At 39.8% G+C, this 27,359-nt stretch overlaps 1 protein-coding gene across 4 annotated transcripts; it reads right to left on the reverse strand.

The window, feature by feature from the left end:
• Positions 1-1,025: 1,025 nt before the first annotated feature.
• Positions 1,026-26,280, reverse strand: Prdm4 (PR/SET domain 4). 4 transcript variants are annotated; one of them, XM_046429504.2, is made up of 12 exons: positions 26,235-26,280; positions 25,643-25,902; positions 21,607-21,740; positions 19,588-19,773; positions 16,678-17,472; positions 12,702-12,851; positions 11,621-11,760; positions 10,562-10,647; positions 8,556-8,683; positions 7,699-8,013; positions 5,576-5,744; positions 1,026-2,634 (listed from the first exon to the last, which is right to left on the reverse strand). In XM_046429504.2, the coding sequence occupies exons 2-12, from the start codon at positions 25,651-25,653 to the stop codon at positions 2,322-2,324; spliced, it is 2,427 nt and encodes an 808-aa protein (XP_046285460.1). In that variant the 5' UTR covers positions 25,654-25,902; positions 26,235-26,280; the 3' UTR covers positions 1,026-2,321. The 4 variants fall into 4 exon arrangements, with proteins under 4 accessions (XP_046285460.1, XP_046285459.1, XP_046285461.1 ...); XM_046429503.2 differs by lacking the exon at positions 26,235-26,280 and adding an exon at positions 26,072-26,199; XM_046429505.2 differs by lacking the exon at positions 26,235-26,280 and adding an exon at positions 26,098-26,147.
• Positions 26,281-27,359: the final 1,079 nt, after the last annotated feature.

Raw genomic sequence — 27,359 nt, forward strand, 5'->3', positions numbered from 1 at the left:
TTCTTAGGATAGAAATCTAGGCTAACGTGAAAAATCTAGGCTAATATGCAACTGAATGATATTAGCTGTTGTTTACTGTGCGTCAAGCATTGTGATAGCTGAGGACACATGTCAACTAACCTAACACCAAACAATATTAACAAAAGGGAACCCCTTCATTCTCTATTTACAAATTAAAAGGCACCAGTTACATAATTTGGCCAAGGACACAAACCATCATGCTGCAAAGCCCAGAGAAGACCATTCTACAGACTCCAGAGCCCACATTCATAGTCTGCCTCCCAGCGTGACCACTTACCCAACAGCAGCAGTGGATGAAGCCACCTGCAAGGGCACAGAGAAGGCTCAGAGAAAAGGCCTGTCAAATGAGAGGTTACTAATTTATCATCTTAAGGTAAAAAATGGAAGAGAGTTGTAAATAAGCAATACTGGCTTCATTCTCACTTAAATATCTCAATTTCTTCTTGCTTTGGGGTTTTGGCCATTAGGTTAACTATCTTGTGCAGTATTTCCATGTTAAAGGAATTTAACCCAGCGTGTGCTGAGATAAATGAAGAAAGTGGGTCCAGCACCAGTGGTTTCTGGGGAACCAGAAGAGGTGGGGGCTGCCACCCCTCTTTAGAAGACTGACCTTGGAGCTGCCCCAGGCACAAGAACTACCCTGTTGAGGCTTCTCAGCAGCTAACCCTAATCACCCAGAACACGTCAACCATGTCCTCAACTACAGACTCACCTGTTGTGCAAGGAGGCAGCAGAGTAAGGTACCACCTTAGGAAGAGGATGGGGAGGGGGACGGGGGAGGGGGGGGTGAGGTGGGGGGGCTGAGATACAGGAAGCACAGTTTAAGCACTATCACATAGTAACAATCAGAATATGATCTCAAAGTTAAAACATCCAAGAAAAGCTTTCTTCCCTTCTAACCTTAGAAAAACTCAAGTCATACCTAATTTTCCCCTAAAAGACTCATCTCCTTCCTCTACAAAATGAAATTAAAGAGAAATCCTGTATTTAAAAAAAAAAAAAATTTATTTTAATCCTTCCTAGAGGAATACAAATTTGAATGAAATACATTCATTCCATAAATACATTAGCAGCAAAACCTTCGTCTCCAGCTCAGAAGTTGTGATTTCAAGCAGAAGGGCATGCTCCATCGACTGTAAACTTAAGGATGTGTCTGCTTCTTGAGAAAAGCTGGGTATGCATGCTCCCTGGGACCTGAAAACAGATCCATCTGGTGACCATTAAGACTTTTCTCTACCTTCCAAATCCTTTGGCATCCTCCATAGGTCCTTCAGCACAGACAACTGGGAAGACCCAGTCTTGCAAATGCACTAATGCCTTTGGAGTCATCTGTTGCTTTGAGCTGGCAACAATTTTAATGGTGTCCTGATACTTTCCATAGGGTAAACCAAACATAAAGAAGATCGTTCCCTTCCTTCTCTTCCATGAACGGAGGTTCCACTCTGCCAGGCATCTACTCATCTGTACTTATCAGCAGACAATCCGTCAGGCAGTATTTGGGCACTCTGCGCTCCCAGTCCCCTTCATCTGAATGATTGGAGGCTTTCCTGGAGACCAAGACACGGCTATCCTTCAAGGATCTCTATGTGACAATAACCAGGTGACTTACCCTGACTTCCATGAAAATTCCTTTCTCCATCAGCAGCCAGGCATCTCTCCTCCTTTTCTTCTCTCAATCACTACCTAGTGACAGATGGGTCCTTTCTTATTTGCCCTCTAGGCACCTGCTGAAAATTTGGGAAGCATGATTTACCCTAAATTCCCAAGTGGCCAGGAGAGGTTAAGGCAGGTGCTGCTTTCAACCTGTGAGCTGCAGGTTCCACACTTCCACGGCTACGCTCCAATCCGTTCTGTGATGCATATGAGTCACAACAGTCTGCGTAAAACACAGTCAGCACTTAGGATGGCAAGTTTAGAGAGTTATCAAGTCATAGGACTGGGAGAAAAATGGAATAATGGGAGAAATTTAAAATAAATCTGGTTAGTTTGGGTCGAAGACTGCTTTCACTCAGGCATAAATGCTTCACCCAAATTATCAAAGAAAGAACAGACCCCAAAAGTTGACCCTTTTCTCCCTGCCCATCACTTAAAAACAGCACATGCTGCTCTCTCCTCCCAGACTGCTCTAAAGTGTTTCCATTCAGATGCTCTTTTGTAAGTGCTTTATCAATTCCCATTCAGTCCATTTAGACTACTGGCTGGAAGGAAATCAGAAACCACTTCATATAAAAACCACTGTAGTGGATAACTCATTAAATGTGTTTTTCCCTTTGTATTTTCCATCTAAAGCAGTTGCTTTTTTATTTATGAGAAGTAAGAGACTCGTCTGCTGAAAACATAGCACTGTTAATCCTACAGTCTTCTGTTGCCACAGAGTCTGCTAGATCTTCCTCCTCGGAGTCCTCCTCCTCCTCCTCCTCTTGTGCTGAGGAACTGGAGGTGGGTCCTTTACAGGTCTTCAGATGGCGGGTAAGATGATATTTGGTTAGATATGCCTTTGTACATTTTTCACAGACATAATCTCGCTTTCCTTCATGAGAATTGAGATGCTTCTTCAAGTGATTTGTTCTCAAAAACAGCTTATCACACTTGGGACACTTGATCTGGCGTTCTCTAAGAGGGACAAAAGAAAAACATTTGATTTGGGGTTACAAATGACATCTGAGGCACACACTGAATTCTTTATAACCTCAGCCTTTGTCAGAGATGTTCTACCCCTTTAGAATCAGGTTTAGTTGTTTTTTTTTTGTTTTTTTTTTTTAACCATTATTTCACTCATTTATTTTTTATGTGGTGCTGAGGATCAAACCCAGGGTCCCACGTGTGCAAGACAAGCACTCTACTACTGAGCCACAACCCCAGTCTGAGGTTTAGTTTTTTTATAGGAGACACAGAGATTATAAAACATAGGTACAGTTTGAATAGCATATGCTAATTTTACCCCTTTTAGGTTCTTCATAAACAGAACCACTCTATTTGTATTTCTTCTGTGTCTTGCTTCTTTCATTGAATATGAAGCTTGTGAAATTCAATCACGTATCAGTAGTTTGTTCCCTTCCATTGCTATATATTATTTATAAACAGACCACAACTCTGTGGTACTGGGTTTGTCTATTATGGATATTCTGATGATTTTCAGTTTTTTTATTAACATAGGTAAGACTGTTATGAACATTTCTACCCTTTCAAATTATTCTGCAACATGTAAGCGTTTCTCCAAGAACACACACAAGAGCAATATAATTGGATCCAAGGTCAAAAGATACACACATCTTCAAGGTCAAGGAAAATAGTAACTTCACTGTTTCCTGAAACAAATGTGAAACAAGGTGATATGATAAAAAGTTACAGAAACTAGGGACATTTGGTCTGACAAAAAGAAGGTTAATGGGATAATGGCAGTGTCCATAAATTGCATAAAAGGCTATCAATTTAAAGAAACAAGTTTACTTGTGTATTCACTCCAGAGAGGAGTTATAGAGTGAAAGGATGGGGCTGATGTCAGCTTGACTCAAGCAAAACTTCCACAGCTATGTGACAGTCAAGAAACAACAATATGTCCACTTGCCAGAGATATGGTACAAATCAGTCTTTTGTCTGGAGGAAGTCAACAGTTCTCAACCCTGGCTGGACACCAGGCACCTGGGGAGCTTTCTAAACTAGAAAGGCCAGGGCTCCACCCCAGACCAATTAAATTAAATCCCTAAGGGTGGGTCCTGGCACCAACTGCTTCTCACACTCACCAGCTGGTTATAACGGGCAGTGCTAGTGATAGAATGCCTCTCCATATCCCCCAGTCACAGGTTGAAGGCCAAACTCCAGCATGAGGAAGGGACTACAGGAAACAATAAGACTGAGTTCGAGACCTCCATGGTGGGATGAGTGGTCTTACAATAAGAGGAAGACACCAAAGATCTCATTTTCTCTCTCTCATGTCCCTTTCTCCCTACCTACTCCCAAATGGAAGACTGGGTGGCTTAAACAACAGAAGGGGTTTCTCACCGTTCTGGGGTAGGCAGTCAGAGATCGGGGTGTTGGTGTGCTGGGTTCTAGAGAGCGCCTTTTTCCTGGCTCATCATGGCTTTCTCATTCTGCATTCCTCCCCTGCTATTTAAGCCATTCAGCCCGTGGTATTTAGTTGGGGCGACCTTAGGTATCTAGGCTGTTTGTCTAGATGATCCCAGAGGTCTTTCAGCTCTAATCTTGTACAATTCCATATTTGATAATTAGTATCTAATCTCCCAAAATTTTATAATAATAATAAAACTAAAGACTATTTTAAAAGGTCCTTTACAGCCAGGCACAGTAGTACACACCTGTGATCCCAGCTAATTGGGAGACTGAGGAAGATCAAGAGTTCAAAACCAACCTAGGCATAGACCTAGGTTGCCTAGAAAGACCCCCATCTCAAAAAAAAAAAAAAAGGTCCTTTTGAGAGTTGAGATGTAGATTCAGAATCCCTGGACATTTAGCATTTCAGGCTGCACTGTAGTTAGGTTAGAAAGCAAACATAAGAGCTGATACCAAAGCATTCTGTAGAATGTTCTGTAGAGTTTGGAGAAACACTTTGCTTTGGTATCAGAAAGCCTCCGGTGAATATGGATCTCTTAAGAGCAACTATAAAATATTTTCTCCCTCTTCCAAACTCACTCAAAGGGACAATGGTAAAATCTGTTTCATCTACTACTACTGTCACTAATGCAGGTTGGAGAATTTATTACACTTGGATTCAGCAATAAATTCCTAATCAATCTCCTGATATTTGGTCTTTTCCTCTTCATTCTCCGTCCAGCTATCAGAGTAATCTTCATAGAATGGGTATGTCACCACAACTCGACACCCTTTCCTTAAAGTCCTGCAGTGCCTGCACAACCACATGAATATAACCAATATTACTGCTCTGAATACCTAAAAATGGCTAAGATGGCAACTTGTTTGTTTTCTTGTTCTCACACACACACACACACACACACACACACACACACAGCACAGAACAGTTCCTGATACACTGCAGTGGTTGGGGAGCAGATCCTTCCCTGGCCTGCCATTGTTTACATAATAAAATTAATTTCTTTGTAGAATAAGAGGCTCTTCATGGCACGGTGGCTGCCTCTCTCCCCACTCTTCTCTCATATGCACACTATGTTCTAACTATAAAGAACCACATTCAAAAGTCCTTTCTGCATCTGTTTCTGCCTGACATTCTCCCCCACCTACCTAGAGTACCATTCTCACTCCTTACCCTTATCTGCCTCCATGAATACTTCTAATTTATCTTAAAACTTAGCTCAAACTACCAAGAAGCCTTACCAAACCCCCAAACTGGCTTAAGCGCCCTTCTCCTATGGTTTTTCAGCATCCAGTGCCGCACACCATGGTAAATGTTTATTTGCTTCCAGGGTAAAACCAAAAACTCTGCTTGGCTATGTAGAACACAGGAGGCATCTACCATGCACCAGGGCAGTGAACAGATAGCGTCAGCACCTGCAAGTTCTGGAGCTGGCAGGCTAAACCCACCCCCCAAGGATGGCATCATGGCTGCAAGGCTACTTACTGTGTGTGGATGAGCACATGCTGCTTGAGGTCCTGCCTGCGCATAAACAGCTTATCACAGTAATCACACTTGAGATTCTTCTCACCCGTGTGGATGACCATGTGTGATTCCAGGTGAGCTTTCTGGGTGAAAGACTTGTCACACAAAGTACATCTATAGTTCTTCTGACCTGAAAATTTACCCAAAATATCACACTGAGTATAAAACAACTACTAGCATTCTCAAAGATAAATTATATATAGGAATGCAGCAAGGCAAGAATGTAGCAGAACTGGCTGATACCTGAACTTTGCTTTCTAGGACTGTCTCCCTAGAAACACTCATAGCCATTTAATTTATATTTTGCAACTAAAGCTAATAAACCTGCTCTACTTATAGGACCTCTTATCTCAGTATGTATTAATGTTTATAGCTGACACGTGAAACCAAATTGGTGAGAACAATACTAATAATCCCAGTGCCCTACCTAACAAAAGAACAGCTCATGAATTCTAGCACTCATCTGTAGGCAAACATATTTTTATACCTACAGTTTCTACTATTATCTTTTTAACATATAGTATGACCCCATAAACCATACAATCCTTTTAAGAGTACATAAATATATCCAAGTCCAAGGGCTCAGCAAATCTATTCTTAAAGGCTAGAAAGAATCAGATTTTGTTGGGTCACAGATCTCAGCTGCAGCTACTCAGTCATAACACAAAAACATGGAGAAGGTCAAGTGTGGTGGCACACTCCTGGTAATCCCAGCTACCCCAGAGATGGAGGCAAGAGGATTACAAATTTGAGGCCAGCCTGGGCAACTTAGGGAGACACTGTCTTAAAATAAAAAGGGTTGGGGATATAGCTCAGTGGTAAACTGCTTGTCTAGCATGTGTGAGACCCTGGGTTCAATTCCCAGTACTCAAAACAAACAAACAAAAAAAATAATAAAAAAATAAATTAAAAACTTCCTTCTGAAGACTTAGAGAACAAATCACCCAAGAAAGCAAAAATCTCATCAGTTCTAGAGTCTATTTAAAAAATAAGAGCTGAAAGACAGGGTTGGTTTGTATGGAGTTTAGAAGATAGAAATGCAAAAATCAAATCTGGGCAGTTTACAGAGCACTATTCAAAGAGGCTCGTGACCAGGGCTGAACTATGTAGTGGGAAGCTCAGGCTACTTCTAGGGAATTCCCTTTGCTTTAAATCCAAACACAATGACCAACTTTCTGATGAACTGCATTTTTCCAAATACATTCCAACTATTGGTGGAAGCACCTAGAAAATCAAGCACCACACATGCCTATAATCTCAGAGGCTCAGCAAAAGTGAGGCACTAAGCAACTCTGTGAGACCCTGCCTCTAAATAAAATACAAAATAGGGCTGGAGATGTGGCTCAGAGGTCAAGTGCCCTGGTACCCCTTGTCCCTTCACCCCCCCCCCCAAAAAAAAAGAAAATCAAACACTTTACTAACCCCTCCAAGGAGTCTCAGTTATCCATCCCACAAAGGTCTACTACCCAAGGAGGTCCCATCAATAGTCATCTGGATTCTTTCTCTGACATTGTTATGGTTTAGATATGTGGTATCCTCTAAAGCTCATGTGTTTGACAATGCAAGAATTTTCAGAGGTGAAATGATTAGATTATGAGAGCCTTGACATAATTAGATCAATTCACTGATATGGATTCACAGTATGGTAACTGTAGGCAGGATTATGAGAACCTTGATGTAATCAGTAGATTAATTAACTGATATGGATTCACTGGATGGTAATTTAGGCAGGGTGTAGCTAAAGGAGATAAGTCACTGGGGGCGTGCCTTTGGGATTTATATTTTGTCCCTGGTGACCGGAGCTCTTTCTGTGTTTCCTGATTGCAATGTCCATAGCTTTCTCTGCCATGCCCTTCCACCATACATTAGCCCTCACCTAGGGCCCAGAGCAGTGGAATTGATTGTCTATGGACTGAGACCTCTGAAAACTATGAGCCCCTCAAAAAATTTTTCTTTTTCTATGTTGTTCTTGTCAGGTCTTTTGGTCACTGCAATTAAAAACTAAGTAAAACAGACATTTTATTTCAACTCTACCTGCAATCTCAAATTGTTGCAAAAATTCCATTCTGATGGTCAGAGCTTACCAGTATGTATCTTGAGGTGGGTCCGCAGATTGCTTGGATCACTGAAAGCCTTGCTACAGAAGTCACACTTGTGGGGCTTCATACCCATATGACCCATAAAGTGGACGTGCAGTTTGGAAGGAGAGATAAAAGCTTGGGGGCACATTGAGCACTTCCATTTTCTTTCTTTGCTGTGGCCTTGACCATGATTGCTGCTGTGACCCTGGCTAGGGAGATGGTTATGGATGTGGCTGGTCAGATGAGCTTTGAACTCTGAGTAGGAATTGCATTCCTTGCCACAGTTACAGAGGTGCACATCTGGATGTTCAGGAACACCTTTAAAACAAGAATTACTCAATGTTTCCTGAGACTAAAATTTCAAAACTGTCCTTGATATTAATAATTGTTCCTTACAAATCTCCTAACAAAATTTCCAACTTGTCCACTGCCCATAAAATTAACATGTCTTATTCAGTGCTCTATCCCTATCATTTCAAATAATGTACCAAGCACATAAGAAAGCACTTGGTAAACATTGCATTATATGGCCTCTTTAAATATCACTGTCAATGGAACAGTAGAAAGAGCTTAAATCTGAATATTGCTGGCTTAAAAAGTAATTTTAGAAGCTTAAAGCTCAAATCAATGTTGTACCATAAAACCTCATTTTACATTAATATTGGTTGGTCAGTAACATTCACCTTATGATGGACCTCACAGATTTTAACGCCCAAATATAGATAGTAACAGCTTGCATTTACATATAAAAAAGTTCATGATTTACTTCAGCTGTCGTGTAAATCATTACCAAAGGATATTCCTGGTCCTTGGCATTCTCACTATGCTAGATTCATGACAAATAAGTCTTACAAACTTACCAATCTGCTGAGCATAATCCCGACTATAATAGAAAAGCAGTTCATGTTCAGGAGGGATGTCTTGTGAGGTGCAGAAATAAATTTTTCCATCATGGGGATAAGCCACCAAATTTTGCTCTTCCCGATTCCTAAGTCATCACATTTAATAGATTAAGCATATTATTTTTGGCTTTTTTTTTTTTTTTGGTGTCTCATTATATTGTCCAGGCTGGCACCAAACTCCTGGCCAAAGCAACATTCCTGCCTCAATTTCCCAACTAGCTAGAACTACAGGTATTTACCACCAAACCAGGCTTAGCGTATCTTTTCCCCCCAATGCTGAGGACTGAACCCAGGACCTTTTATAAACTAGGCAAGTGCATTCCCAGGAACTGCATTCCCAGCGCCTTAAGCATATTAATTTTGAAATATATATTCAGTATCTTGTACCCCCTGTAGTGAATTCCTATATGAAAGCTTAGAACTATTTTCTCTAAATCATTTTTGTAATTCCCTATCCCACCTATTTATTAAGAGCAATTTCTAGAGAAACAGAATTGTTACTTAAGTGCATTAGTTGATTCTTTTATAGTCAGAAAAACTGCAGTCTACTACTGGAAGCAAAAATTATAAATGAAATTTAGTCTTAAAAAAATATTAAGGGCTGAGGTTGTGGCTCAGTGATACAGTACTTGCCTAGCATGTGTGAGGCACTGGGTTTGATCATCAGCATCACATAAAAATAAAGTTATTAAAAAAATAATAATTAAAAAATACATATTAAAGACAAAGACACAGAGACTGCTAACTAACAAGAATTAACTCCAGCCAGGCACAGTGGTGCATGCCTGTGATGCCATGACTCATAAGGTTGAGGCTGGAGGATCACCAGGTTCAAGGCCAGCCTGGGAAATTTAGTGAGAAACTATCTCAAAAATAAAAATTAAAAAAGACTGGGGACATAGCTCAATAGTAGAATTCCCCTGAGTTCAATCCTCAGTAGTGCACATTTGAAAAAAAATTAACTCCAGCAATAGCCTAAAGGGTTGACTAAGAGCCAATATAAAGGAAAACTTTGCAAATTCAATGACTATACATTCCTTATTACATTGGTAAGCTGAAGAACCTATTAAAAAAGGGTAGTGCCACAGTCTGGCTGGGCACCAAATCGGAAGGTCATGAGGAACTCCTTTATTATCCGAACTCCACCGGCACTCCCCACGCACTCCCCTCCCCACGCACTCCCCGGGAACTCTCTCCCCCTTCCACTTAAAGGGAACTCCCGAGGCAGCAGGAGCTGCCCTATTGCCGGACTGCAGGGGTCTATATACAACTGAATACATAGCCTGTTTCAATCCAGCATCATCCAGTCATAGCAATTATACACAGCTTAACTTAATTATCATCATTTTAATGGCTCGCTGGCATCACCTTTCAACCACTCCTACTGGCAAAATGCTAGGCGCCATCCCGACTGGGCTGTGGCTCTCAACAGGGTAGTTCTGGGCTGGGGTTGTGGTTCAGTGGTAGAGCGCTTGCCTAGTACGTGTGAGGCGCTGGGTTCAATCCCCAGCACCATATAAAAAACTAAATAAACAAAGGTGTTGTGTCCCTCTACAACAACAAAAAAAAAATTTAAAAATTGGGTAGTTCTGTGTGTTCTGATTTATAAAAATCACCATTATTCAACCACCACTAGAGTGACGATATTGAAAAGTCTTAGTTTTAAATATGTGCAGGTTGGGGCTGGGGATGTGGCTCAAGTGGTAGCGCGCTCGCCTGGCATGCGTGCGGCCAGGGTTCGATCCTCAGCACCACATACAAACAAAGATGTTGTGTCCGCCGAGAACTAAAAAAAATAAATATTAAAATTCTCTCTCTCTCTCTAAAAATAAATAAATAAATAAATAAATATGTGCAGGTACTTATGTAACGTGGATTCTTCAGTCCTTTCATATTTTATACAAAGTTTCTTACTGAAAAATACCAGAAGGGAACCAACTTCTCTCATCCACAACTACTCTTACCTGGCTTTGCGCACAAACATCATCCAATTACATTCATTTTCGTCAGTTGTAATGATGCAGAATTCTAGGACACCATTGTGGTATATCTGCCAAAAGAAAGCAGACACACGTCACATGAACTGACAAGTGATAAAGTACTACACTAAATTTTGGTCAGCAATCCATTCATCTGCTCATGTACAGTAGATCCCCACTTTCCTAATCAGTGTGAAAATACATGACTGCCTTCTCCACATGCTTATCACTTCACCAATCCTATCTCACAACAGATTAAAGAGCATCAGAGACCTCCAATTAGCACTCAGAGTACAAAATGACTTTGTTCTTGATTATTCACTTTTTAGTTAGAAAATATACAAAAAAGAAAAACAAAAGTCTTCTTATCCAACCATATTCATCACTACCACAAGGCAGACATAGAGTAACTGACTATTCACTATAGGCAAAAGACCACCCCTCCTCGTTTTTCCTGTTGGACCTAGCATTGTTTTGTGTTCTATTTTGGACATCAAAACTGAAGTTCCCAATGACAGTGGCACCTTACTTTTCTGATTATCATAAGACCTACTTTCTCACCACTTCAGTTTTGCAAGCATTATTTCCAATTCATTGAGATTCTATCAAAACATGTTATAGGAACAAATATGTAAGTCAAAATTTTGCATTTCCATTAGAAAACTAGAGAAATAATCTTAGTTTCCAATCCTAGAATTGTTTCTTAAGCTAAATATTTAAGGAATGTTTTAATTAAAAACATCACATAAACAAATTTCTCAGCTGCAGCAAGTAATTAAAAATGCATAAAAAGGATCAAAATGGTTGGATTAGCTCACAAAATGGAGATGAAAACAGTTTATCCTGTTTGTTCAGTAGCTGGTATTGTGCTATAGAATTTGACCATCAAGAATAACAAAAAGAATGTAATATTAAAGAAAAGACTGACAGCTAAATGGCACTCACTGCATTAGTTCTGGCTAATTCTTACTTTATATCACTTTTTAAAACTACCACATTATAATAAAAACAGCCAAAATTCAGAAAAATTACATCAGCACTGACCTTCCAAATATGGTTAACAGCCTTGTCTGTCCACTCTGCGACTTCCATGGAGTGACTCTGCTGACCAATAAGGGGCCCAAAGCAGGTGCGCACAGGAATGGTTTCTCCAGTCCATACACCTATCAGTGGACGGACACCAACTACACAATCAATGACTTTAAAAACTAACACAATACTGACACAGGTGCTTAACTCATTCAAAGACTCATTTTCAATGACCTTAAGTACTACAAACAAGTCAGCACTCCTGAGAGGTAGCTAAGGCCTGTAAATAAGTAAAATGCAATGAATGGATTCAACAGCACTCAGAAGAAATGCAGAGTAAGAAGCAGTATCAGAAATTCCTAAACCTAGTTGTATGTATAAGGAAACTGACCTTGTCCTTCCAAATACATTACTTTAAAGTTAATACACAAGAAAGTACAGAAAACATTGTTCTATTATAAAAATATAAAGCAATTACTATAAAAAAAAATCAAACTTCTAAAATCTTTCATGCTTAAGGCACTGCTCTATATTATATAAGCCATTTAGTACTTTCAAGGCTTAAGCCCAAGCCGTAGCTGAAAGAATAACAAACCTAATTTCATATCTTCAAAAAACAGCATAGGAACTTGAAAGCCACGTTAAATTCACATATGGGAAAACGTACTCTGACAGTCCACATTCCTTATTCCTTTTTCCGAAGGAGTATTAGAGAACTTAAAATATCTGATCAAACATCTTTTGTGCCATACAATTGTCCATGGTAAATTTTTGATGTTTTTAATACACAAGTTTCAAGGAGTGTGCTGTTAGTATAATTGTTAGTGGATGAAACAGCTAGAATAAAAGTCAAGGCTTCAAAGACTCAAGCCAGGACTCTTTCCTCTACTTAAACCTGATTCTAAAAAAGGGGAGGTTGCCCAATAAAGTTTGCAACTTTATTTACTGCACCCTAAATACGACAAATATTCTCTAAAACTATCCTAAGCCATAAACAGATTTTTGGATCAATAATCACTGAATAATATAAATTATACACATCCATTCTTACAGCTCTACCCTATTAAAAAGAAACTTGATGTGCCAAGATTCTTACCAACTTCTGCTCCCATAATTGACTGTCGAAGAACAAGCTGCTTTGGGAGAGAAAGTCTTGCTCTGCTCTCTATTGGAGTATCAGGAACAAAAGTCACTGGTCCATGATCAGGGCAATCTGAAGGATAGGCTCGGTCACAAAGAGTGCACCCTATAAAGACCAAATTTGAGAAACACAAATGGGTGTAGTTCACAGGTTAAATTATGACTTTTTTAAATTTAACGCTAATTCCTAAAATGTAACCAGTAAGACATAGTTCTAACAGAAATACTGTAATCAAAGAACAACTTTCTTATATTAAATATATATGTCCATGCTTATACTTCTTCAGGATTCAACAAAATCTAATTTTCTTTAGATGTGACAGGATAAATTTCCTATTCAGTGCATAAAAGAAAAACTGATAAAAGAGAAACTGGAGAAATAGCACTATGGTAGAGCACTTGCCTAGCACAAACAAGGCCTTGGTTTGATCCCCAGCACTACAATAAATGTTAAAAAGTAACACTGTATTACTTCAACAACCAAGTATTATTATCCCTTACATTAAGTAGATAAGCAATACTTTTGGATAGGGTACCCTAAAGTGCAAATGATTACAATTCTGAACTGTAAGAGAAAACTGAATTGAAATGTTAGTCATGCAGAGTGGGAGAAAAGATGGCAGTATGGACAGAGGGGTTGAGCCAGCTACACCAAGCCTAGTTTTGACAACACATTCTAAAGAAGACAAAAAATAAATTAAAAAAATAACCAATGATCCACTCTTGTGGAGAACAGGAAAAATCATATTCTTGCAGACCTACGTGCACCAAATTTTTCTTATTTTTCATGCACTCCATCTTTTTGCATTGTTAGAGAGGGTACTGCCTTCATTCACTGTTCTTTGGGGGTTTTGTTTGTTTTCAGTCCTGGGGATTGAACCTAAGGGTGCTCTGCCATTTAGCTACATCCCCAGTCTTTTTTCTTCTTTGAGACAGGGTTTCACTAACTTGCCCAGACTGGCCTCAAAGCCTGTAATAGTCTTGCCTTAAACTCCCCAGGTGCTGGCATTACAGGCATGTGCCACCATGCCCAGCTCATGTGGTGTAACGAGCGTGCTTTTCCACACGTTTTGTTCTGTTCTTTAAACTTCCCTTTCTGTGTGTTAAGGAACAGTATTCATGACACTGTTATTCAATGACTGAGTTCAGACTTTCCAAATTCATTCACAAAGTAGCTGAACACAAAAATAAACCTTAGAACCACAGCCATCTGTCTTATTTTGCTAAACAATCCATCTGAAATTTGCACTTCAGTGGAATAAAATGTCCAAGTTTTCATATTCAGGAAAAACAATAGTATAGCTACTACTTCAACTACTACTTGATTAAAAAAAAAAAAATGTGACTAATCAGATTAGAGATCCCCTACACCTGATGAGAACTGAGTCTCCATTGTTCTTAGGAGAAATAACCTCCAAAGGAGATTCAGACTTCATATTGAGAAAAAATGATTAAAGGTTTCTCCAAAAGACACACAAACGGCAATAAATACAGGAAAGATGTTTAGCATAATTAGTCATTAGGGAAATACAAGTAGAAACCACAATGGGATACTACTTCACATTACTAGGCTATAATAAAAACATAAAGAAATGATATATGTGGGTAAGAATATAGAGAAATTGGAACCCTCATATATTGCTAAGAATGCAAAATGGTACAGCCACTTCAGAAAATAGTCTGGCTGATTCCCAAGAGGTTAAATATAAACACTGTACCCCATAAATATGTGTGTCATATACTGTGTGTCAATTAAAATTTGTAAAAGTGTGTATTTATTTATGTATCTATACTGCAGTGCTGGGCTTTAAACCCAGGGCCTCATGCATGTTGGTCAAGTGCTCTACCACTGAGCTATTTCCCTAATCCAAACTTTTTAAAGTCAAAAATAGAGTAATTCCACTCCTAGATGTGTATCCAAGACAATTAAAAACATCTGTTCATACAAAAACTTGTACATGAATGTTCATAGCAGTATTCATAATAGTCATGAAGTAGAAACAACCAAAAGTACATCCACTGATGAATGGCTAAAGTGCAGCATATTCAGAGTGTGAAATAACAGTCAGCTATAAAAAGAAATGAAGTACTGACACATGCTACAACATGGATGAGCCATGATAATAATATGCTAAATAAAGAAGCCAGAAACAGAAGGTCACATATACTGATTCCACTTACATGAAATGTTCAGAATATACACATCCATAGAGATAGAAAGTAGATTAATAGTTGTCTGAGAATTGAGTAGAAGGAGGGCATGAGGAATAACTGCTAATGGGTATAGGCTTCGTTTTTTTAATATTTACTTTTTAGTTGTAATTGGACCCAATACCTTTATTTTATTTATTTATTTATTTTTTATGTAGTGCTGAGGATCGAACCCAGGACCGCACACATGCAAGGCGAGAGCTCTACCACTAAGCCACATCCCCAGCCCTGGTATAAGGTTTCTTTATGGGTTGATTAAAACGTTTGGAATTAAGACAGTGGTAATGGCAGCACAACTTTTGAATATACTGAAAATTGCTACACTGTATACTTTAAAATGTACACGTAAACCAGGTGCAGTGGTACATGCCTGTAATCCCAGCAACTTGGGAGGCTGAAGCAGGAAGATCCAAAGTTCCAGGTCACCCTTAGCAACCTGGTGAGACCCAAAAAACAAAAAGGGCTGGAGATGTAGCTCAGTGATAAAGTACTCCTGAGCTCAATTCCCAATACGAAAAAGAAAAAATATTTACACCTTATAAACTTGAGATTTTAAAGGTTAATACAACATAATCAACATATTGACTGACTTCTGCAGCCCACACCATGGTGGGCTTCCTCCTTTTTGACTCTCCTGGGCAGTCTACTTTGGAAGCTCTCCCTCCATTGCTTATCTGGATACCCCTTGCCCTCTTCTCTTCTCATTGTACACTTATACTAGACAGTTTAGCCACAGTCAACATCTTGGTCGTCATACTCTCTAAATATTTAGTCAGATCCTTCCTGAGCTCCAAATTCAACATTTCATTAGACATTTCTACTGGGCATCTTATAGACACAAATCAAATGCCTAAAACTGAACTTACCCTCACTCTAAAAAATGTAATAATCCAATCTCTTCTTTCATTATTCTATCTACCTAGATTCCCATGCCAAAAATAAGGGTTTTCTCTTAAACTTTTCCCCTTCCCCAACTTTATCCAGTCCACAAGCTCTGCTGAGTTCTTTGTAAATGATCTCTAATTTCTTCATCCTCAATATCTCTACTCTCACTTGGAAAATCATCACCCCTCACTTAAATTGTGGCAGCTCAGTACCTATTCACTTATCTATGCTTCCCATCACAGAGGCTCTCTAAAGACTACTCTATTCCCAGCATCTAGCACACAGGTTGGTATACTAAAAGCACAACATGTTGTTTGCATGAATGAGGCACACAGTGTGATCACTTTTACAATTTTTTGTTATTGTTGCCCAATAAAAAGAACTTCTACATGATATGTATTCTAAGGAAAAAAAAATGCATTGACATCCACTTATATTTTCCATTGGGTTATAAAAGTGATCTCATATATTTTTTTTCTTTTGGTCTTGTGTTGAAAGTACCCAAGTCATGTCACACAATTTAGCTTTAGGACAGTTTACTCCTGGAACTCTATTTGTAAGACCTTGGAAACACCTTAATACTTATCTGTAAAATACAGAAATGATTACTTTTCTTCAAGTGGACACTGGAAGAACCAGTGAAGTATACACCATTTAGCTTAATTAAGAAAAAGGAGCCACAATAATCAAAGGAGATTACAAAGGAAAAGAAAAATTCCAAAGTCTAATAACTTTCCATACTCCCTTAATCTGTACCAGATTTTGTGTCTAAACCTCTTAGGCATGATGGCCTTTTAAAACCAATATTTCCAAAAAGAAAAGCTAAGCACACTCACAAATTGTAAACAAAGTTGCCATGTTTTCCTTGTTTGAATTGGAGTCTTCCATTTGCAGTGTCGGTGGTACAAAAGAAAGACTGTCTGAAGATACATCTACATGACCTGTACCCATGGCAACCTCCTGGGTGATAGAGGAGACAGCCACAGGTTCTAGGCTGAGGCCAACTTCATGGAGGGAAACAGATTCTAGGGAGGCGAGGTTGTGTGAGGTAGAGAGTGCCACGCTTACAGAGTTGGTGCTCATGGCCACGGTGTGGATGGAATCACTGAGAGCACTATCAGACATCCCGTTGACTCGACTTGCAATGTGGTCTGTTTCCATGACCACAGGGAGCTCCAGGCCATTCCCATGAATGGGTATCACACCACCATGTCCTACTGTGTCTGCTGCAAGGTTGTTGCTCACAGAATCCACAGAGAGAGGTTCATGACTTCTGGAGCCATTTGGGATTTGGGAATGCTCGCCTGCAACACCATCCATGGTAAGCTCCTCTGCCATTCCGTCAGTAGAGATTGGGCTGGTAACTCTAGAAACGTTCTCCATGGTGATTGTTGAGTCCAGAGCCACCTCATGGCCATCACTAGGATGAAGGCTTTGGGCGCCATGTGTGTTCACAGAACGAGAATCTATTGAAACAATGCCTGGTTCTAATCCAACATTTCCATTGGACTGATAGGGATCAAGTGCTGATGGGTTATTGGCGATGGATAATGGTGTATTACCATCAACGTTTATAGAGTTGGGATGAATGTACTGAGGAGGTGGTCTGTCAGCTAAATAAGATAAAATGCCTGAGAAAAACAAAAGATTAGGTATCAGAGACTTTTTACATTGCTATATATTAAAAATTCCAAGTACTAGAAACTATTTTCCTTATAAATGTAACTAAAATCTACTTCAATTTAATCAATATCCATATTTTATAAATAGCAACCTACTTACAATATAAATAAGTTTTTTCCTGTGAAATCCTAAAAAATTAGCCATATTCCTTTGAGGCCAGGTGGAAATAAGTCATTTAAATGCTTCCTTTAATATTTACATGGTTGCAATTCCTGAGTCCTAAGATGCTAAAATTTGCTCTATTAAGAAACTAATGATTTGAATGCAGATTTTGTTAAAATCTTCTACTAATAAATTATATTTAACTGACTAAACTATCACAACACATTAAACTCTACCCAAAACAAGTCACGAATGTATCAATTCTATTGAAACAAAACATAAAGAGTGTAGTGTTGGGATGGAAACCAGGGCCTCAAGCATGCTGAGCAAGTGCTCTACCATATTCCCAACTCCAAAAAAACTTTTGAACTTGTGCTTGTAAGGACGTAGTGAAATGGTACTTGTTGCACTGCTAGTATAGTGTAAATTACTAAAACCTCTTTGAAAAGTACATCTATGAAGAACCTCAAAAATACTCACATCTTGCACAAGAAATTCTGATTATGATGACCTTCCCTAAGTGCATTTTTGTAAATATTATACACAAAGATATTCATAACAACATCAGTTACAATGGGAGTAAAACCTGGAAAACCAAACTGTCCAGCAATAAAGACTAATATAATGAACTACAGAATATGTGTTCAGTAGAATGGAATGAGTCATTAAAAAGGATAATTATGAAAAGCACAGAGCAGCATGGAAAAATATGCAAAGCAGAGAAAACTACTAAGTTAAAAAGTAAACAATCATGCATGCAATCATTTACAAATACGACCTTAATTATGAAAAACAATAAAAGCCTATACCCAAAATAAAAGACAGGAAGTACACTAAAAATATGTTCGCAGGGACTTTGAGAGTTTCCCTCTAACACTTTTCTAAAGAACAAAAATTCAATAAATTTAAAAAAAACAATGGCACTGCAGCAGGGTATGTGGTGGGTAGGTATTAGAAACACTGAATCAAAAGCCCAATGAGGCGGCAACCGCCTGTAATCCTAGCAACTCGGGAGGCTGAGGCAGGAGGATCACAAGTTCAAGACTAGCTTCAGCAACTTAGTGATATCCTGTCTTAAAATAATAAAAAAGGGGGCTGGGGTTGTGGCTCAGTGGTAAAACACTTGCCTAGCACATGTGAGGCACTGGGTTCGATCCTCAGCACCACAATAAAAAAATAAATAAATAAAATAAAGGTATTGTGTCCATCTATAACTGAAAGTATTTTAAAAAAAAATAATAATAATAATAAAGGGATTGGGAGATATAGCTCAGTTGGTAGAGTGCTTACTTTGTATACACAAGGCTCTGGGTTCAATCCCCAACATCATAAAAAAATAAAAAATAAAAATAAATAAAATAAAATTTGATTAAAAATTAAAATGTGGCTCAATAGTAAAGCACCCCTGGATTCAATCCCCAGTACCCACCACCCCGCCAAAAATAAAGAAAGAAAAAGAGAAAACTGAACCAAGAAGATGCCAAAGGAGGAAAAAGAAAAACTGTTTATGTGCAATTAACAAATTCAGGTTAGTCGAACTGCTATATGAAGAATACATTAGCCAGGCATGGTGGCACATGCCTATAATCCTAGCAGGTCAGAATGCTGAAGCAGGAGGATCACAGATTTGAAGCCAGCCTCAGCAACTCAGTGAGGCCCTAAGCAACTTGGTAAGATCCTATCTGAAATTAAAAAAAAAAAAAAAAAAAAAAGGGCTGGGGGCTGATGATGTGGTTCAGAGGTTAAGCATCCCTGAGTTAAATCCCTGGTACCAAAAAAGAAAGAATGAATATGTGCACATTCTTAGAGGAAAGAACATAAATATAAACAACCCCCCCAACCTTGGCATTAATATCTAATAATGACAAAGAAAAAAGAGTCGTATTCAAATCTTCAAGAACTGTGTTTAAAAGTTGGCTCTGTGCTTTTTTTTTTTTCTAACAAAGAACTATAAAACTTACCAGGTAAAATGGTTCTGAAGTAACTGCTCTCCAGGTGGGGGTAAGGTGGTGGAGGTAGGGTATAGTTTCTTTCAGGTAACCCACACATCACCCCTCGATCCCCAATACCCATTGGGAGCATCAAAGACAAAGCAGAAGGCAGAGAGCTCAGGGAGGGACCCAAGTTTGGAATTGCCACTGGCAGACCTACAAAAAAAAAAAATTATTTTTTCTTAAAGAAAATAAATTTTAAAAATTCTCCACAGCCACTGACCAAACTCACAAAACTTCTTGCATATGAGCAAAAATCTTAATTTAGTAGGCTTTCTCATCCCTAGACAGACAAATATCCAAACACATGACAAAGCAAAATAGCTTTAGTCCCAGAATTAGTTCCCAAGTTAGTTTATAAATAAAAGATGATCCTCCAGTTGTCTGCACTGCTCTTAACCCATTAAGTCCCAAGTTTTCAATGCTGTATTATAATGACAACAATGTATTAAAATAGCTTGAAAGTCATAATATATATAATTATATTAATATAATTATTATTAAAATTGTGTTCTTTTCATTTTATAAACACAGTGTGTGTATATACATATATATATACATATACATACATACATATACATACATACATATATATACACACATATATACATACATATATATACACATATAAAATATATTGTTTTTAAGTGTTTACAGATGTTTCACAACTAGAACAATGGGACAAAACGGTTAAGCACCAAAACATTTAATTTGTAATTAAAAACCTAGTTTAAAGAACCTTTAAAAAGAGAACAAATTATATTCAGGAAAAAAAAAGAAAGAATTGTTCAAAGGAGTGGAGTATGGTTTTTCTTTTTTACTTTGTATTTTCCTTTCTATATGGTGGAATGGTTCACTTTTTAAAACATTCAGATATGCTTCTACTTGTAAGAGTACAATTCAAAGTCAGATGTAAAATCATACATATACACTTTCATACAGTCTTTTGTATATATTCTGTGCCTCACAATCAATAAAAAATTTAAAGCTTAGATTACATCTATCTTGAAACATATCTACTTTCGAAGTGCTGAAGTGGCCCTTACTATGCCTAAGTATCATGATGAATACTCACCCACCTGTACAGTGCTGATTTTGCATATTTGTGTCAGGAGCAATATTTTTTAAAAAGCTTTTTCTCAACAAGAGTGTCCACTAAAAGGAATGCCGAAGAGACAATCAGCTGGGTTAACCACTAATAATTTTCTTTTTAATTTCTTTTGCGGACACTTAAGTGTAAAGAGACATTAATTTTGATTAATCTTATCCAACTGCTGTATTTTACTAATTAGTCAGATAACTCTCTACAGAGAACTAAATAGATAACTTATAGATCTATCTAAAATAATCCTAATACTAACTCCTATTTTGATAAAAGTCTAGCATATTTCAATGTCACAGATCCTTAAAAATCAATAGCTTATTCATTTCTTCTCCACTTCAATAGGAAAAATAAAACTAGACAAAAGAAAAATAGTACAGCAACAGGGAAGAATGAATTCTTCTTGTATTATTCTCTGAGTGACAAGGCTCATAGGGAGCTCTCCAGAGGAGCTACATCTCTGGGACCACCTCTTTTCCAGAATTCCATGTCTGGCACATTTCCAGTTGTTCAGTTTCATATCTAGCAATAAAGCCCCATTCCCTGTGCTTCTGCGAATTAAAGAGTAAATTTAACTGATTCTCTTTATTAACCCAGGGACAAGGTACCAAGATGAGAACCAGATGAGTGGATAATCCAGAAGGAATGCCAAACTTTGGACAAAAAGAGACCATAAGACAAAAAAAATAATAACTACTACTCCTCTTATCCACTAGAACTCTGCAACTCTGCAAAATATTTTCTTCTATGCTACCCCATGTGGGACAGCCATTCAGGTCTTTCCAGTTATTTCCACCCTTAAAAGCACTCCAATCTCCTCTAGGCTCCACTTGGCAGTGTTAAGGTGATGAAGCACTGAAATGCAGAGGCACTCCCTTACCACTCACCTGGGGCAGGGATGGCACTGTGAGTAGGTGAGGCAGCCAAACCCAGGTGACTTCCTGAGACTGGCAAGGCATTGCTCACAGAGGGTGAAGTCAGCTGCTCCATCCCCACTGGGCTCAGGTTCATTTCATTCATCCTAAGAAAGATCATACACAACCAGTTATACAGAAAATTACCTCAGTGACTTCATGTTAAGATGTCCAAGAGGGGCTAGAGTTGTGGCTCAGTGATAGAGCACTTGCCTAGCATGTGTGAGGCCCTGGGTTCAATTCTCAGCACTTCGTATAAATAAATGAATAAAATCAAGGTCCATCAACACCTTAAAAAAACCTTGGGAGGGAAAAAAAAAAAAAGATGTCTAAGAATCTGAATTTGTGGGGATGGGGACATGGCCTGATCAACTAACTATTTGTTTCTATGCTCTGAACTCTCTGAGATAGCTAATGTGATATTCTTTCTGCTAATAAGAAAACTAGGATTCAGAGAAGTTAATTCACATGAATGTTATATAGCAGAAACAAGATCTGAATTCAGATCAGTCTTGTTCCAAACCCCATGCATATCATTCAAAGAAAAGTCTGTAATCTGTACAGCATGTTGGCAATGACTTTCTTCTCACAATATTTATTTTCTCTAATTGGTTTATTACTTACAACTATTCAAAAATTTTTACTAATCCTTTTTACCTGGAGTTGAGGCAATAATGGGTCTGATTCAGATCACCAATGGGGTGAAGAAGCAGCATACTTTTCCCAGGGGTCAATATTTTATTTTATTAAAAATACCTTAGTAGGGGCTGGGGTTATAGCTTAGTGGAGAGTGCTTGCCTACCAGGTATGAGGTACTGGGTCTGATCCTCAGCACCACATAAAAGTAAATAAATAAAGCTATTGTGTCCATCTATAACTTAAAAAAAAATTGTTTAAATACCTTAGTAATCAATCAATACTCTTAATATCCCTTAACTATCAAGGTTCATTACATAAACTTTGCTAGAACATTACTAAATATTACTCTGAATCCTCATACCAGTTCTGCAAAATAAGGTATATGAGGAAACTGAAACTCAAAGGTGGAGTGGCATGTCATATGCCCCAAATCATAAGAGTGATTAATGAAAGAACATAAAACATCTTGCAAAATTCTGCCCAAAAGTTTACTTTTTCAATATACCAAACTGTTTTCTAATACACCAACCATTTTTGGCAGGCTAAAGAATCAAAAATCACCTTTTCTACGCAATCCATCTTGCAGTGCCACTAAAAACAACTTAAAAATAAGAGTAACACTGATTTGAATAAGGCATTATTGGAGGTTATTTTTAAAAAGTATTAGTTCTTAATCAGAATTCAGAGATATCATATTATAATCACTACCATTTAAAGAGGCTAGTAAACACAACAGTAAAAGATCTCTACGACTTTTAATCCTTACAATGGGTAACAGTGTTAGGCATTCTTCTCTGTATATCTACCTATATTTGGAAGCGGGGAAGGGAATCCAATGGGGCTCCATATTCCTTAGCAGTGAAGTCAAAACCAAATAGGTTTTTAATTTTGAAAAACAGCAATGATATTTTAACAACCAAACCGGAACTAATAATAGCTAATACTTATTACTCCCTTATCATGAGTTAGGCACTGAGCTAAGAGATTTACATGTAACTATCTCTTCTAATAAACACCGTAAGATAGGGGTTTTTTTTTGTCTTGTTTTTTGGTAATCTCACTTTAAAGATGAGGAAATTAGACTCAGAGAGCCTAAAAAGATCACATAACTTTGGGCTGGGGATGTGGCTCAAGCAGTAATGCACTCACCTGGCATGCGTGTGGCCCAGGTTCGATCCTCAGCACCACATACAAACAAAGATGTTGTGTCCGCCGAAAACTAAAAATTATTAAAAAAAAAAAAAAAAATTCTCTCTCTCTTTAAAAAAAAAAAAAAAATCACATAACTAGTCAGAGGTAGTGTAGAGTCAGGATTTAAACCCAGATCTAATTTAAGAAACACAAACTCTTGCTGGGTGTGGTGGTGCACACCTGTGATCCCAGCTTCCTGGGAAGCTGAGGCAGCAGGATAGAGAGTTCAAAGCCAGCCTCAGCAAATTAGACTCTGTCTCTAAATAAAATATAAAAATAGGGCTGGGGATGTGACTAAGTGGTTAAGCACCCCTGAATTCAGTCCCTGGTAACAAAAAGGAGGAGGAGAAGGAGAAACCTCTTAACTATGATAAGAAAATTACAAAAAAAAAAAAAAAAAAGAATTGCTTTGGGGGCTGGGGTTGTGGCTCAGTGGTAGAGCGCTCACCTAGCACACCTGAGGCCCTAGGCTTATGTGAGGCCCTCAGCACCACATATAAATAAAATAAAAATGAGAAAATCTCTTAGGTCTATAATATAAACAAATATCTTAAAAAAAAAAAAGAATTGCTTTGCCTTTTATACAGTTTAAATGCATTAGGACCTATTTTGTAGGGTATATCTTAGGGTCCCACAAACACCTGCATCTTAAATTATTCTACACTTACAGAGTTCACCCTTTTTCCTAGCCAGGTTATCTCATAAAATTAAGCTCTTGGACACCAACTAAATATACAAGGTAAACCTAGTATAGTCTCTTGCGTAGAAAAGGCACTCTGAACATTTTGATTTGATGGAGCAATGTAAAACTCATCATCCTTGCTAGAGAGACATCTAGAATCACATGGCAAATGAAGCACAACATATGGACAGTACACTGATAACAGTACTTTATTACAAAAGAATGCAAAACTTCTTGTAGCCTAAAGAAACCATAGCTACCTTAAATTCTGAAAGATTTTGAGCATGACTTGGTTTAAAACAGACTTTTCCCATAACTTTTTATAGCTATAACCATAACTAAAACACAACAATCGCTGGAACATTTAAGAGCCCACAACAAATTGGTTACAATTATTTTTTAAAGCAAAACTTAATATCTTTAGTTTTAACTCCCATTCTGAAAATTCCTGAATATTAATCTAAAAACCAAAATGGTGTTTCTAGGTTGACTTCTGGGCCTTCTCAAACCAGTTCCAACCAGAGTTTAATGTAACAGGCTCAGCAGATTTCTGCTTTGTTCTGAGTCACTAAAATGTGATGATCTCAGCAGCCATAAACTAGAGGTAACTAAAATCCCACAGAGAGAGGCAGAGGAAGGGAATGTACAATACGTTCCTCATAAGATTTTCTTACTCTAAAGGGTAACTGTATTCTAATTACCTTTCTCAGGGGGGATTCTAAGAAGCAATCTTGGAAGAAAGGGCCACTTCCCTACTCATTTCCTACACTCCTGTACAGTTTATGTATTTTTAACTGATCTGTGTAAACACTGGCCAGTTATTGGTCTCACACCTTTTCCTGGAATGACATATAAGAAGCTAACTGAAATGCACACTTTGCAATACAAACGGACAATCTGGATAACTTCAATGAATTCGTGTTTTATCTTCCTCATTCTAAACACACAGCCTTTGAAAAGATCCTGAAAAACAGGAGGCGACCCTGGCTGTGCCTTTGGTCTGCTTCTGTACTGTACAGGTATGGTTCCTAAAGTACTTTAAGCATCCGCATGAAGCCTGCAGGATTAAGAACGTAATCTCCCCTCTCTACCATCCCTGCCACAGGGTAACCAACAAAACTCACGGTGAGCACGATGCGGAAGGCGGGCAGGCAGGAGGGAAGGGTTGAAAAAAAAAAACAAAACACTTTCCTGATAAAGATATTATTAAAGCTCAAATAACTCAAACACATAGGAGAAAGGGATCAACCAGCCAACAATAAATGTCTGTATCTAATTTAGAACAACTGTTCACACTCAGAGTAAATCAGGACGGAGGAGAGTGCCTTCAACCCAACGCTAGTTTCTGGGTTTTGTTTCCTTAGGGACACAAACCCATATGCAAATCACACCTGTAGTCCTCTCGTTGACACCAAAAACAAAAGCACCAACTCGGACATTCATCTGCCAGATGCTTGCCAACGATGTCACCTGCGCTGCGCCCTCGCCCTGACTCACCTGTGATGCATCAGCTTCGGGCCAAGCGTCGCAGAGAAAAGCGCTCCGGGGAACCGGCATCAGGGTTTGCGTTCCAGCGTCACGCGCTACCGCATCTTGCTCACAACCGCTGCACGACCGCGGCCACTCGTCCTCGGGGCCGCCCGGGGCCGCCCAACTTCTCCCGAGGGCCGGTGGCCGCGCACCCCGCCGCGGGATGGGGCATGCCGGGGGACACCCAGGACCTTTCCTCCAGAAGCTTCGGGGAGGAGCTGCCCAACCTGGGGGTGGAAAGAGCGGTCACCAAACACTGGGAGCTAACAGACCCAGACTCCTCGCCACTGCAGAGCCGCAGGCGCCGCGACAGCGCCTCCAGGGAGGCCACCTAGCCCGCCCGCCGGCCTCGGGCCCGCAGGCCGCCCTAGCCCGCCCGGCCCACGCGCAGCCCACCTGCCGGCCGCGAGGGGGGCGCGCACCTGCCCCTCCGCTTTGTTCCTCATCGGGCAGAGCTGGCCTGGGGCCCTCCCCGCCCTCGACCCCCGCACTCCGGGGCCGCTCCCCTAACGTTTTCCGCCCGGCCCCGCCCGGCCCCGCCGCCGCCTCAGCGCCGCACCCTTCGCGGCGCGTTTCCGGCTCCTCAGCCACTCTCGGCGCCCCCCCGCCCCGCCCCCGTGAGCGCGCCCCCCCCGCCCCCGTGAGCGCGCCCCTCCCCCAGGCCGGCCCCCTCCGCGCGTGCGCACCTCGGGGACCCGGGCCGGAGGGGGCGGGCCGCGAGAGGCTCCGCACGGAGCGCCGCGTCTCCAAGCCGGCCCGATCTGGTCGAGCGCCGAGCGATCGACCCGCCGTTGCTAGGCGACCCGTGCTGCGGTGAACGCGGCGTGAGCATTCTGAATCCACGAAGTTCTCAGATCCCGGGCTTCGCGTTTCGCGTTTCGCGGCTCGCTCCTAACAGGGAGGCATCCATGGGTCCACGCAAACCCGAAATTTTCGAAATAAAGGGCTTAACCAGGGAGTTGGCTGTGCGGCCCCGAGGAATTGGGGTTCCATCCCCAGTGTTTTTCACCGCATGTGACGCCTGAAGGTTGCCCAATGGTGGCTTTAGGACTTTGTACAGAAGTTCTCATTTTGCTCTCCGTTCCTTACTGCATGCCAGGCGCTGTGCTAAAGGCTGGGGCGTACTACGAAGGCTTTAAATATTGCAGGAAAATGATTCTGAACTTAATGAAGAGTGGACATGGAAACTGCACCACACCTTCTGGTATCTTCCATTACAGCAGAACAGCAGACCCAGGGAGTCTTCCTGTCATCCAGAAGATATTTACTAAAATACGTCTCAAACACAGAGATAGAAAACAAGACACCCGAATCTGCCTTGGATAGCTTGCAGCTTAGTGGGGAATTCACCAATGCAGAAGTAAGCAAAACGTTTTGGATGAGAAGAGGGGTGAGGTCAATTTCTGTAATGTGTTCCTAGCTTGACTTCCCATAAGGAGAGAGCACATTCCTATGAGGGAACTTATCACTGAATGGGACAGGTCACACTGGTTTCCTTGTCTTGTTGATCAGATAGAAATGTCAATCACACTGCAAAGAGGTGCCACAGCATTCCCTAAAATACCTGGGGCCTAGAGAACGGCCACCTGTGTTAATGTCCAAACACTTGCAACAGGTTTCAGCACCTGTTTTTTGTTTGTTTGTTTGTTTGTTTTGGCAATATTGTTAAGCACAGAGATGTAAA

Source organism: Marmota monax, unplaced genomic scaffold (genome assembly GCF_021218885.2).
Source record: "Marmota monax isolate L192 unplaced genomic scaffold, Marmota_monax_Labrador192_F-V1.1 WCK01_AAM20220418_F8-fsc00051, whole genome shotgun sequence".
In the NCBI taxonomy this organism is placed as follows: domain Eukaryota; kingdom Metazoa; phylum Chordata; class Mammalia; order Rodentia; family Sciuridae; genus Marmota; species Marmota monax.